At 56.9% G+C, this 11,915-nt stretch overlaps 2 protein-coding genes and 1 long non-coding RNA gene across 6 annotated transcripts in view; 2 read left to right on the top strand and 1 right to left on the bottom strand.

The window, feature by feature from the left end:
• Positions 1-3,146, top strand: part of MTSS1L (MTSS1L, I-BAR domain containing) — a 28,300-nt gene extending 25,154 nt beyond the window's left edge. Inside the window, exon 14 of the mRNA XM_023523661.1 lies at positions 3-3,146. Coding sequence (XP_023379429.1) covers positions 3-575 — 573 coding nt within the window. The 3' untranslated portion in view covers positions 576-3,146. The remainder of the gene's footprint in view (positions 1-2) is intronic.
• A 490-nt stretch (positions 3,147-3,636) lies between these two features.
• IL34 (interleukin 34) overlaps positions 3,637-11,915 on the bottom strand; it is a 35,987-nt gene continuing 27,708 nt past the window's right edge. Inside the window, exons 1-7 of one of the 4 annotated variants that reach the window (XM_023523637.1) lie at positions 11,854-11,915; positions 11,046-11,326; positions 7,902-8,035; positions 6,981-7,058; positions 6,538-6,699; positions 4,476-4,611; positions 3,637-4,243 (exon numbers count right to left, since the gene is read on the bottom strand). In XM_023523637.1, coding sequence (XP_023379405.1) covers positions 4,071-4,243; positions 4,476-4,611; positions 6,538-6,699; positions 6,981-7,058; positions 7,902-8,035; positions 11,046-11,169 — 807 coding nt within the window. In that variant the 5' untranslated portion in view covers positions 11,170-11,326; positions 11,854-11,915 and the 3' untranslated portion in view covers positions 3,637-4,070. The remainder of the gene's footprint in view (positions 4,244-4,475; positions 4,612-6,537; positions 6,700-6,980; positions 7,059-7,901; positions 8,036-11,045; positions 11,327-11,853) is intronic. The other 3 variants (XM_023523638.1, XM_023523636.1, XM_011380649.2) reach the window with 3 other exon arrangements.
• LOC111731791 lies at positions 3,796-4,976 on the top strand. The gene is made up of 2 exons (XR_002777320.1): positions 3,796-3,873; positions 4,775-4,976. It is a non-coding gene; the product is annotated as an uncharacterized LOC111731791 (long non-coding RNA).

The following is an 11,915-nucleotide window of genomic DNA, read 5'->3' as shown; positions in this document are numbered from 1 at the left end:
GCGTGGCCACCATCCGCCGCACGCCGTCCACCAAGCCCACCGTGCGCCGCGCGCTCTCCAGCGCCGGCCCCATCCCCATCCGGCCGCCCATCGTCCCCGTGAAGACGCCCACAGTGCCCGACTCCCCCGGCTACGTGGGGCCCACGCGGGCGGGCAGCGAGGAGTGTGTCTTCTACAGCGACGAGACCGCCTCGCCGCTGGCGCCGGACCTGGCGAAGGCCTCCCCGAAGAGGCTGAGCCTGCCCAACACGGCCTGGGCCAGCGCGGCCCCCGAGCCCGCCGGCTACCCCGGGCCGGGGCCCGAGGACGACGACGAGCAGCAGCAGCAGCTGGCAGCCAACCGGCACAGCCTGGTGGAGAAGCTCGGCGAGCTGGTGGCGGGCGCCCACGCCCTGGGCGAGGGCCAGTTCCCCTTCCCCAGCGCCCTGGCGGCCACCCCCGCCCAGGAGACGCCCACCCCGCCCCCGGCCGCCACCAGCGACCCCCCAGCCGAAGATATGCTGGTGGCCATCCGGCGCGGGGTGCGGCTCCGCAGGACCGTCACCAACGACAGGTCGGCGCCCCGCATCTTGTGATGGCGCCACCCTCTGGCCAAGTGTGAAGCAGGTGGCCTGGCTGTTGAGCAGCGGCCGCTCCTAGCAGAGGCGCAGCCAGGAGAAAGCGGAGCCAGGCAAGCTTTTTTTTTTTTTTTTTTAAAGCCGCACAAGGCAAAGCCACTTTATGAAAAGACATACCCAGCTTGGATTTCGACGTTTAAACAGGAAATGACTTCTCTATCAAACCTCGCTGCGACAGAGCCTGCAGGCCTCGAACTGGATTTGGAGCCCGTTTTATACTCTCCTTGCCTACTCTACCCCTCCTCTTTCTTCCTGCAGGCCCTGCCTTTCCCACAGTGAGCCCCAGAGCCTGCTCCTCCGCCCGCAGCGGAGGGCCATCCCACCCACCTCACCTGGGCCCACAGTGCCACAGCTTAGCCAACCCGGCAGGGCCAGCAGTGCCTCGGGCCTTTCCGGAATGCTGGCCCCTCCGCCCCTGACTGAGCTCCCTCTCCGCTCTCCCTTCTCCGCCTCTCCCAGTCCATCAGAGAGGCAGGGTGGCCGTGGAGGGGCCAGGTGCCCAGTCAGCTAAGGTCACGGATTTGACTGAAAAGGTTTGCGGAGTGGCTGGCAGTTGTGGGGGCAGGTTGGGAGGTCTGTCCACCGTAGGGGACGGGGACCGAGGGCCCAAGTCGAGTCTCGGGGAGTAAATACAGGGGGCCTGCCTGAAGGAGGCCAAGGGGCCCTGAGGTAGCCTCCATGTCCTGGCTTCCCTGCCCCCATGAGATATGGCTGAGGTGGGGGGCACAGTGGGCCAGCAAGGAAGGAGTCCAGAGGCCTCAGGGGTCACGGAGCAGCCCTCCAGGAGCTGCTTTCAGATGTGGTCCTCACCTAGGCGGATCAAAACTAATTCTGGTGGCACTTTGCTCACGGTTTCAGCCACCTTCGAGGGTGGGGGCTGGAGCTGCAGAGGGCGTGGAGGGTTATTTTATGAAGATAATAATAAAATGGAGCTGACTGGACAAGGACTATGTGGGGGGACAGGGTGGACGATACAGGGTGTGTCCGAGAGTGCCTGAGGGACAGGGGGCCCCACAGTGGTCGGATGGGCCTGTGGCAGGAGGAGGGGGGCCGAACTGGCCCCCCAAAATCCAGGGGGCAGCTGTTTTATCCAGCGTCTGGAGCGAAGCCAAATTAAGGTTGAAGATAGCCGGGGGGCAGGGCTTTCGGCCCATCTGAGGGCAGAGGGACCCCAGCCAGGCCAGGGGCAAGTCCAGGGAGATGGGCTTTGACTCTCTGTTGTCAGAGGAGATGCTGTCCCAAGACTCGCCCCTCACCCCCACCCGCAGTTCCGCCCCCATCTGGTGGTGGAGGCAGGGGCGGGCAGGCTAGGGGCACCTCTCCCTCCATGCACCGAGTTGTGCCAATTTGAAGCAGGTAAAAGTAGGTGCGCCTCCAGCAAGCAAAGGGTCTCCTGAGGTCCTGCAGGCAGCAGAGAGCTGGGCTCGACGGGTGGCAGGGCCAAGGGCAGGAGCTTCCTGGGGTCAGGAGAACAAGCTTTGCCTGGTCTGGACTTGACAGGCTTGGTCTGAATCTCCCAGCACCAGCTGGAGATCCTGGTAATTCTTGTGCCAGAAGCTGGAACCCTGGCAATGCAGCCAGGCGAGGCTGGGGAACCAAGGATGCCCCCTAGTGGATGGAGCTCCCGGCTCCCCTATAGCAATGGAGAATGGTACCTGTAAGTCACTAGGTCTGAGAACGACCTTGCAGAGTGCTGCGGCCAACCCCAGAGCCCAGGTTTGGGCACCTGGGGGTGGGGGGCGGGTCTGGGCGAGGGAGGGCCCGAAGGGGCCGAGAGCACGTAGCCAGTGTGGGCAGCCCTCGGGTGGGGCTCACACTGCCCCTCCCCCAGGGCTGCATCAGCTTGGCCCAGGTGGGCCGATGGAGTAGGGTGCGGGAAGTGCGGCGTGAGCAGGGTAAGGAGCGGAGGGGACTGGGTGCGGCTAGGTCCTTGAGTCCTGGAGAGGAAGAGCTTGCCTCCTGGGGAGGGGGTGGCTTCGGAGGCCCAGGGAGGGGTGGGGGCATAGCCATCCCCCCTGCTCGTCCCCCTCCCCCTCCGAGCCCCCCCAGGGCTGTACATAACTCCTCCACTCGCCTTGACCACCTCCCATCCCTTTAGCGACCGCCTCGTAGGCCCGCGCCCCCGCCCCGGGATCCGAGCCAACCATCCCGCATCACGGACTTTGGTTTGGGGGACTTCTTTACGTTCATTTTATTTTTCATTTTGTACAGAGGATTATTCTTTTCAAAGTCTTTTGACTGAAGTAACTTTTCTGGTGCTGTTGTTAACTTGTTCCTTCTTTTAATTTATTTCCCCGCCCCAGGCCTCCCCTCCTGGTTCTCTCTCTTCCCTTCATCCCCCTCCGTCCTCCCCCATCCCATCGGAACCATTTGGGTTTTTTTTTCTTTCTGTCAGTTTTTGGATAAATTATCCTCTTTGGTCCCCACCCCCATCCACCCCACCCTGCCCTCGATTTAAATAGTCACTGCTACAAGTAACAAATGCACTGTGAAGATCCCAGTATTAATAAAGTTGTACTGTAATTAACACCCCTGCCTCCGCCTGGCCTCCTCTGCTGCTGCTCACCTGCCGCCTGCAGCACCCCGTTTCTCATCCAGATCCTAGACTGGGGTGGGGGCTCCCTGGGGGCCCCGGCCTCCTCCTGGCAGCGCTGGGTCTTGTGCCGGGACCTAGGCTTTTGACGGCTTCAGCTCTGTCCATGCCGGGGGCTGTCAGGGCAGCCAGATGGAGGGCGGGAGGGTGGCGAGGACACTGCCGGGGATCAGCCCAACGACACTCTGCCCCACCGGGCACACCGAGGCCCTGCGTGCTAAGCCAGGGCTGAGGAGCTCAGTCCCTCAAATGTCCAGCATTTCGGCCCCCGGCCAGGCTCCATCCACCGCAAGTCTGAACCCTCAGACCCAGGCCCAGGGTGACCCGCCCGCCCCTCCTCCTGCACATTGCACTAGGGCCGGGGGGAGGGGAGGTGGGGCTCCCACCCCTCCAGGTTCACCCTCTCAGATGCAAACCAAACCGAACCAAAAGAAAGCGGGTGTTTAATAGAAAAAAAAAGGAACTGGAAGAGCACCCACTGTGGCAAGATGCGGCGTTTGGCTCTGCCCCATCCCCCACCTCAGTGAGTCCTGTCCCCTCCAGGCCCACCAGCCCGCCCAGCACAGCTCTCCCTCTGCACCCAGGAGACAGTTCACACTGCCAGAAAGGGCCCAGCGCCCTGTCCCGTCCAAGGCAGGTGCCCCTCGGGCCCTGCCCTTCCAGGTGAGACCATGTGGGGTCTGGAGAGTGGGAGGAGGCTGAGCCCTCCTTGGGCACAGGATCCCTCTGAAAGGAAAAACACCCAAGGGAGGCTCATCGCCGCCGCCCAGCGCCATCTCAGGCCCAGGTGAACTCTGGGAGCCCCTCTTGTCGCCATAAAGGCCACTCCAGGCAGGCGGCCTCCTATGCTCGCAGCAGCTTCACTGCCCAAGGGGGCCAGCCTTGGGTCCCAGGGAGTGGGGCAGGGAGGTGGGGAGCTGCTGGGGCCGCGGGTACAGCTGGGTGCTCGCACACTGCGACGAGGGCTCCGGGCTGTGGGGCTGAGGGCTTCGCACTTCACAGTCCTGCCAGTTTAGGACAGAGCTTTCCTTACCTGCAGGGAAGAGATAAAGAAAAGACTGCAGGAGTGGTCAACAGCCCCCTTGTCCCTAGACCAAGCCACATTGTTCTCGTCCCCATACCCAGGGCCCACCTCAGCTTCCAGAAATGCCACCCTGGGGAGCAGAGGGCATGCTCGGGAGGGAGCTGGCTCTGACACTGACCTGGGTCCAGACACCCAACCACCTGCCCCCTGCCCCCAGCCCCATCTCCTCAGAGCTCCTTACAGCAAGAGCAGTATAGCAGCTCCATGACCCGGAAGCAGTTGTCCAGCAGGGCTTTGGGCCGCACCAGCTTCAGGCTCAGCCCCGGGGCACTCAGGAGAGACAACACCGCTTCCACCTTGGGGCTCACCTCCACACCCTGGAAGGGAGCAAACTGTTAGAAGCGCGGGCCACTGAAGAGACAGGGCCACATCCCGAGAGCCGTGGGGGCTGTCCCACCTGGAGCTGTGCAAACCAAGAAGAAGGACAAGGCTTCCTGTGACTGGGAGGCCTGTGACCAATTTCTCTCCTTCTTCCTGCAGGTACCAAGTTTCCTGCGGGGTGGGTGGCTCGATGTTCCTCGCCCAAGCACTACACAGAGACTTCTCTTCCCACCATTTGAAAAATGACTGCAGGGGGCAGGCCAGGGAGGAGGCCATGGGGGAAGCCCCGCTGCTCTAGCCAGAAATATGGGGACGAATCTGGGGAAGGACCTTCCTAAAAAATAAAGTGTACTGGGTTAAATTGTGTGTCCCTCCCAGTCTCCCTCCTAACTTCTGGTACCTGAGAAAGTGACCTTTTGGGAAATGGGGTCTCTGTAAAACTAATTAAGAATCTCAGGATGACATCATCCTGGATGTAGGGTGGGCCCCTAATGCAATGACTAGTGTCCATCTAAGAGAAAGGACATGAGTCACAGAGGGAAAGGCCATGTGAAGACGGAGGCAGAGGCTGGAGTGATGCTGCCATAAGCCAAGGAACACTAGCGGCCACGAGAAGCTGCAGGAGGCAGGAAGGACCCTCCCCTAGGGCCTGTGGAGGAAGCGTGGCCCTTGACTATGAACTTCTGGTCTCCAGAACGGTGATAGAATCATTTCTGTTGTTTTAAGCCACCAGTTAGTGGTGATTCGTTATAGCAGCCCTAAAAAATAAAACTAATACACAAAGGCTCAGAGAGAGGAGGAGAAAGGGGGCCCATCCCCATGGCCCGCTGCCCGACAGATGCTGGGCATATTCAGGGCAGGTCACAGGCCACTAACATCGTTAGAACAGATTTAAAAGCTAGTTAAATCTGAACAGCCCAGGTGGGTAGAGCCTTAGCCCGCCCCACAACGTCCTTCCCCGCCCTCAAACCAGCCCCTGGGAGTTCTCAGAGCCAGAGACGCACTCAAGGAAAATCGAGGATGGAAAACTGTCACTTTCCCAAGACTGCTCCATCACCCGCCCTGCTCAGAGGTACAAATAAGCCACCAAGGAAAACACTGGGGCTCCTGACCTCTGCCAGAATTTCAAGAGTTTGAGGCAGCTGCAAAAGCAGTTGCTAGCCCCTAAGATGGATGTCGTCAGAAGCTCACAGGTGCTCTCAGGTGTTCTGGCTGGGAAGCAGGTGGGGGCAGGCAGGTCCTAAGGAGGGCTGGGGGAGGGCAGGGAGCAGAGTAACACGGGTATTGGGAGGGGTCCCACGGCACACGCATGGCCTGCACAGGCACACACTCGCCAGTCACCTTACTCTTCGGGGTTTTTGGAGGACATAGCCTGAGGCCTCAGACCAACCCTCCCGAGCAGGCAAGTATCAGAAACCTCTTTTTTATTATTATTATTATTATTATTATTATTATTATTATTAATTGAAGTCCATAGCTCACACTAAGGTTCGCTCTTTGTGTTGTCCAGTTCTATGGGCTTTGACATAGGCATAGTGTCATGTATCCACCGTTACGGTATCATGCAGAAGGATTTCATCATCTTAAAACCTCCTGTGCACCTCTACTCACCCAAACTCCTCTCTCTCTCCCAAAGGAACCTCTTTCCTTAGCTGCAGAAATAAAGCCACAGGGTTCAATGACTTGCCCAGGATCGTAGAGTGACAGAGACAGAGTCTGGAGCAGGGTCTCGGGCACATCTCATGCCCCCCAACCCAGCCCACCTTCTGGTCAGCCCTGTCCATCTCCTCCTCTCTCTCATTTCTTCCACACCCTCAGGATATGCCGGACTTTTCCAGGTGTTCACGACCTCCCTCAACAGCCCTTGCGCGCACACACACACACACACACACCCTGCCCATCCACACCTCTGCCCCACTCACCATGAGGCCTTGCTGGACATCTACCAGCAGTGTATGCACATCCTCCAGGTATTTCCAGGACGGGTGGCTCTCAAGCAGCACCTCCTGCACCAACTCAGTGGCACTGAGACTCACCCAGACCCACAGATACCGCAGCTCCTGTTGGCTAACCCGGGCCCTTTGCTGTGGGGACAGGAGAAATCGCTGAAAGCTGCCACATGGGCCTCTGGGCCTCCTCCCACTGCTCTGACCACTCCCACACCCACTTGCCCCAGAGGGAGCTGACCCCAGGCAAGCACTGTGAACAGCAGGCAACCTCGGACCTAGGCCAAGGGCAGGCTTGCTTGAGGGGCCGGGAAAGGCCCCTGGCAACAGGACCTGCCAAATCAATGTGGCTCTCAAGAGAGGCCCACGGGATGTCCCAGGAGGCAGGGTGTCCCCCTAGCCCAGGAGGGGATTCTCACCAGCCTGGTGATGTTGGCCGCTCTGAGCACCCCCTCATAAGGCACGCTGACCCTGTAGTTGATGGGGAAATAGTGTTTCTGGAGAGGTAAAGAACAAACCGTGAGATCAGAGTCAGAAATGGCTCAGACAGGTGGCTCCCCCAAACCCCCAGATGATCTGCTGTAGAAGGAGGGGACCCAGGCTTAGCCCTACGATGGCAGAGGTGGCTGGCAGAGGTGGCGTCTACAGAGAATATGCACTTGGCTCCCCACTGGGATAAGACAGCTCTCTTTCCTCTGGGACAAAGGGAAGCCTAAAATAAAACACCTAGTTGCTGTTAAGGCAGAAGTTCCAGCCAAGAACCAGTACGAGGGACATGCTACCCCGAGAGAAACAGATTCTTTGGGGGTGAGGAAGAGTAAAAGATTGCTCTAAAACTTAGGTGATGGTTGCAGAATTCTGCAAGTGTACTCAAAACCATTGAGCGTACAGTTAAATGACTGAATTGTGTGGTATATGAATCATATCTCAATAAAGCTGTTTTTTAAAAAAAGACACATAGAGTCATGTGCCACGTGGGTGTCGCCACCCTTCCAAAAGAACCTGTGTTCCAATTTCTAGGTCCTTAACTCCTCGACCAATACGGAGTATCTGAGGTTCCCTAAGGTTTCCTGGAGTCCATTCCTGAGACCCAGGGTGAATGCCACGTGGAGGTGAGGTCAAAGGTCAGACCTAGTTGGGGGAGGGGTGGAGGGAGTTGATACTGCATGCAGACCAGGTATTGGCAGGGGCGGGGTGGGGGCGGCGGAGAGGCAGAGAAAGGGGTCATGCTGGCTCAGGGCTGACACAGGGCCAAGGGGGGACCCTCCGTGTCCAGAACCATACGCCCCACGTGCCAAGGGGCTTGGGAAGAAGGACACAGCAGGTGCCCACATGGTTACCATGTACTGAAGGCGGTTCCTGTACTGCAGCTTGTCTCGCAGAAACCCGGTGATGGCGCACTCCTCGCTCGGGGTCAAGGGCCACACCTCCAAACCCTGGTTCCCCAAGGCCATGCCAAGGAGGATCCCGAGATCTGTATCCAACAGGAACACATGAGCAACTTGCACCGCTTCACACCACCTAGTGGGCAAAGCTGTGAACAGCTGTCCTCCCTGTTCCTGGCCACAAGTCCTTGCAGGAGAGGCGGGAGGAGGTTGGGGCACAGAGCCCCAGGGCAATGCTCTCCCTGAGGTCTGGGCTCCAGGAGAGCAAGGCCAGGCAAGCACGAGCCATCCAGCCTGGCCACTCCTGGCCAGCAGTGTCCCCCAGAAGCCGCCCCCTGGGGTTGGTCTCATCTCCTCCCCACTCCTGCCTGGGACCCCTCCCCGCGCCGTGAGGCAGGCACCATCCCTCGTCCAGGGCAACCTCAGCCCTTCGTCCAGGGCTAATGTCTTTTCAAAGCCTGCTGCTGCATTTTCCATCTGGAGGTTCAGGAGATGTGGATTCTAATTCCAAGTCTATAAATGACTCTCGGGTGACTGAAGCCATTTTCTTCCCTGTTCTATCTGACCTTGGCAGTTAGATGCACCCTGTGGGTTTGTAGAGGCCCTTCCAGTTTGCTCATTCTGGGTGGGAGGCTAAGTGAATCTCAGACTGTTTCTCCTCCCTGTTAACAAATGAGCAGCCACCTTCCAAACGTTACCAGCCTTCACCACTGGAGGTCGCTGTGACTCCAAAAATAGCCTGTGTGATTTCCCATAACTGAACAAATTTACAAAAATCTGAGAAATTTTGCAACACATGTGAACGAGGCTTAAGTCGCTCAGAGCAGAAAGAACAAAATATAAATAGGCAAGAGACGTATCAAAAAAACCAACCTCACTAGCAAAAGTAAAGAAATTAATTAAAACAGATGCCATGTTTTACCTCTCAAATTATGGGTTTTTGTTTTTTTTTAGTTTTATTTTATTTTAATAACACTCGATGCTGGCAAAGCAGTGAGGCAGGTGCTCTCGTCCTGGAAAGCAATTTGGCAATTTTTGTTATTAATGGACTTAATAATGTCCACGCCCTTTGACCCACTAAGCCTTTAAAATCTCCACACCCTTTGACTCATCAAACTTATTTCTAGGAATAAACCTGAATGAAAACCAAAAAAAGAGAGACAAACCAAAAGATTTATGGACAGAGACGTCCGCTGCAACATGATTTCATCATAGTGAAAATCTGTGCATGGCCTAAATGTTCAATAACCACCAGTGCAGCCAATAAAAATCACACTGGGAAAGAACGAATGCTTTTATGCTGATGCGATAAGAAAAGTACTCAGGATAGGCTTAGGGAAGTTCTGAAAAAGCATGACTCAGCGCTCCGTCTGTGGGCATCCAGCATGCCTTGAATTCTGTTAATTATGTGTGTGCACAGGGAATGTGGTAGAAAGGGCTGCACCAAATCTCTGTGAGAGATTTTTCTGATCTTTCTATTTTGCAGGACATAGTTTGTATTCTGCAATCAATATCTGTATTGTTATAGTAAAAAGCAATCTTTTTTTTTTTTTTTTTTTTTTTCCACCCCCAAAATCAGCCAGGCAGTCTGAGTCACCTCCTTGATCCAGCCCTGGTTGAGTAAGAATTATAGACAGGACCTTCCCTACTCACCTCCCTGGCTCTGAGGAAGACTCCGTTCTCAGACTCACTAGCCCGGCCTGCTCACCTTCACTTGCCCACATCCTTCTTGGTGCCTCTGCCATGCCTTTGCTCCCCTGAACCCCTCACCAGGAGCATCCTCGGGTCTATCCAAGCCCTGTGCCCCACCAGCCCTTCCTCTCACAGAACTCTGGGAAAAAAATTCTTTTTTTGAAAGGTTGCAACCCATCTTGTACTTCTCTCTCTCTCTTCTTGTGTGCTTGACCCAATATTCGGACAAAGGAACAGATAAACAAACTGAATCGGCTTGACTTCTGTCTTGCTGTTACGTCATTAACCCTCTCAGCTTCATTAACCCTCTCAGCTTGGCGCCCCTGCAGGTCAAGGTCATTCGAGCCGCGGGGGCTTCACCCTTGCCCTGGGTATCTTCTCACACCGCAGACCTCTCTCAAGGTCTCACCAAAATTCCTTTCCACCCCAGGGTCTCCCCTGCCTATACCAGTCCCCACTAATCTCTGTTCCTAGCACCATCTGTCCAATTCGCTCATCATCTTGACTAGACAACTTCGCCCCTAGTATCTGAATACGCGATGCAGTATTCACAGCCCAGGCTTATTTACTGAGCACTTTTGGGGTTCGCCGCAAGCAGGGGGATGGCAGCATGCATCTGAATCTCCTAGAGAGCTGGCAGGACCCCACCCCAGACAGTCTGATTCAGTAGGTCTGGGGTGGGGCAAGAGAACCTGCATTTCTCACAAGCACCCAGGTGATGCTGCAGCTGGCCATCCTTTGAGACCCACTGATCCGAGTGATGGCTGCAAACTGGTGTTCCAAGGGCCACGAAGATTTCACATAAAAATCTGAACTTAATTAACATCATTTCTTTAAAAATCAGTATCTCTGTCCACACTAGGTCTTTCCCACTGGCTGCCCACCCCCACCCACCCCAGGTCCTGCCCCAGTTGCCCCTATCTGTGTCCTGGGCCAGAGGCTCCAGGGCCTGGGAACTGGGTCTTACAGAGCCACCGAGCCTCCCAGCCTGGGATGCGTGGTCTGTGCCGAAACCCCGCCCACAGATGACCTGCCTTCCTCCACGTCTGCTGCCCATCTCCAATTCTGAGCTTCTTTTCTGTTGCCTCCGCCCCAAGAAACAAGCCAGCGAACAGGTGACTAGGCAGGGACAGCACAGCTGGAGCCTCATGGCCACTCGTACCCCAGGAACCCCACAGCCAGTGCCAATCTGACCCTGGTCGGGAGGCCCACCTTGTCCCCATCCTCCAGAGGCAGGAGAGGCCTGTGAGGCAGAAGAGGAGGCTGAAGAAAGAGCAGAGTGAGGAAGGAGGTCCCCACTGGTTCCCCGAGACGGCCTTCGAGCAGAAACGTATGGGCCTTGTCCACCACCCCCACCCCAGCTGGTGTAGGGGGTTGAATAGCACCCCCAAAAATCTTCTTGTTTACCCAGAACCTCAGCTGTAACCTCGGGGTCTGTGCAGATGTAACGGAGGCCCACCCTAGTTCCAATGACCGATGTCCTTATTGGAAGAGAAGAGGGTGCAGAGGCACACAGAGGGAAAAACCACATGAAGATGGAAGCAGAGGTTGGGGTGACGCTGTCACGAGCCAAGGACACCAGGAGCCACCGGAGGATGGAAGACGCAGGAAGGATCCTCCCCCAGAGCCTTCGGAGGGACCGTGGTGGCTTCACTCACACCTTGACTTCAGACTTCTGGCCTCCAACTCTGGGACGGAATAAATTCCTGCTGTTTTAAGCCACCAGGCTTGTGGCAATCTGTCACGGCAGCTGATGCTTCTCCAGCACCCCCACCTCTCTGCCACGCCCTGGTCTGCATCCCCTTCCTGTCTCTCACTCCATGGCCAACCCTCAACCTTCGCCACGTCCTACAATCCACCTCCACTGGCTTCGTTCCCTCTGCTTCTCATCCTCACATCCACCTCCGGAGCTGGCCCTCGTGACTTCCTGTCCAGAAAGTTGCAGTAGCGGTCCCTTCTGAAAGCAGAGTGACTCCCGATCACAGCCTCACCCCCACATCAGATCACGAACCCGCTAGGGCCCCATGTTGTCTCATGAACTGGGGACTCTTCTTCCTGGCTCCCAAGGCCTCAGCCATCTGAACCCAACCGGCTTTCCGTCCTGGCCTCTCGCTGTCCGACCGCTGAGCCTTTACCTGGAATACGGTCCTCACCTCCCCACAGCTGCCTGTGTGAACACCGCCCACCTTCAAGACCATTCCAAGTGGCACCTCACCCAAGCTGCTCCTCCTGTCCCTCCTGCTCGTCATGACTTGGAAGCTTCCAGAACACTGGGTC

This window comes from Pteropus vampyrus, unplaced genomic scaffold, assembly GCF_000151845.1.
Source record: "Pteropus vampyrus isolate Shadow unplaced genomic scaffold, Pvam_2.0 Scaffold399, whole genome shotgun sequence".
Classification (NCBI taxonomy): Eukaryota; Metazoa; Chordata; class Mammalia; order Chiroptera; family Pteropodidae; genus Pteropus; species Pteropus vampyrus.
The sequence above is the reverse complement of the archived record's forward strand: the minus strand, read 5'-3'. Positions and strand labels throughout refer to the sequence as shown.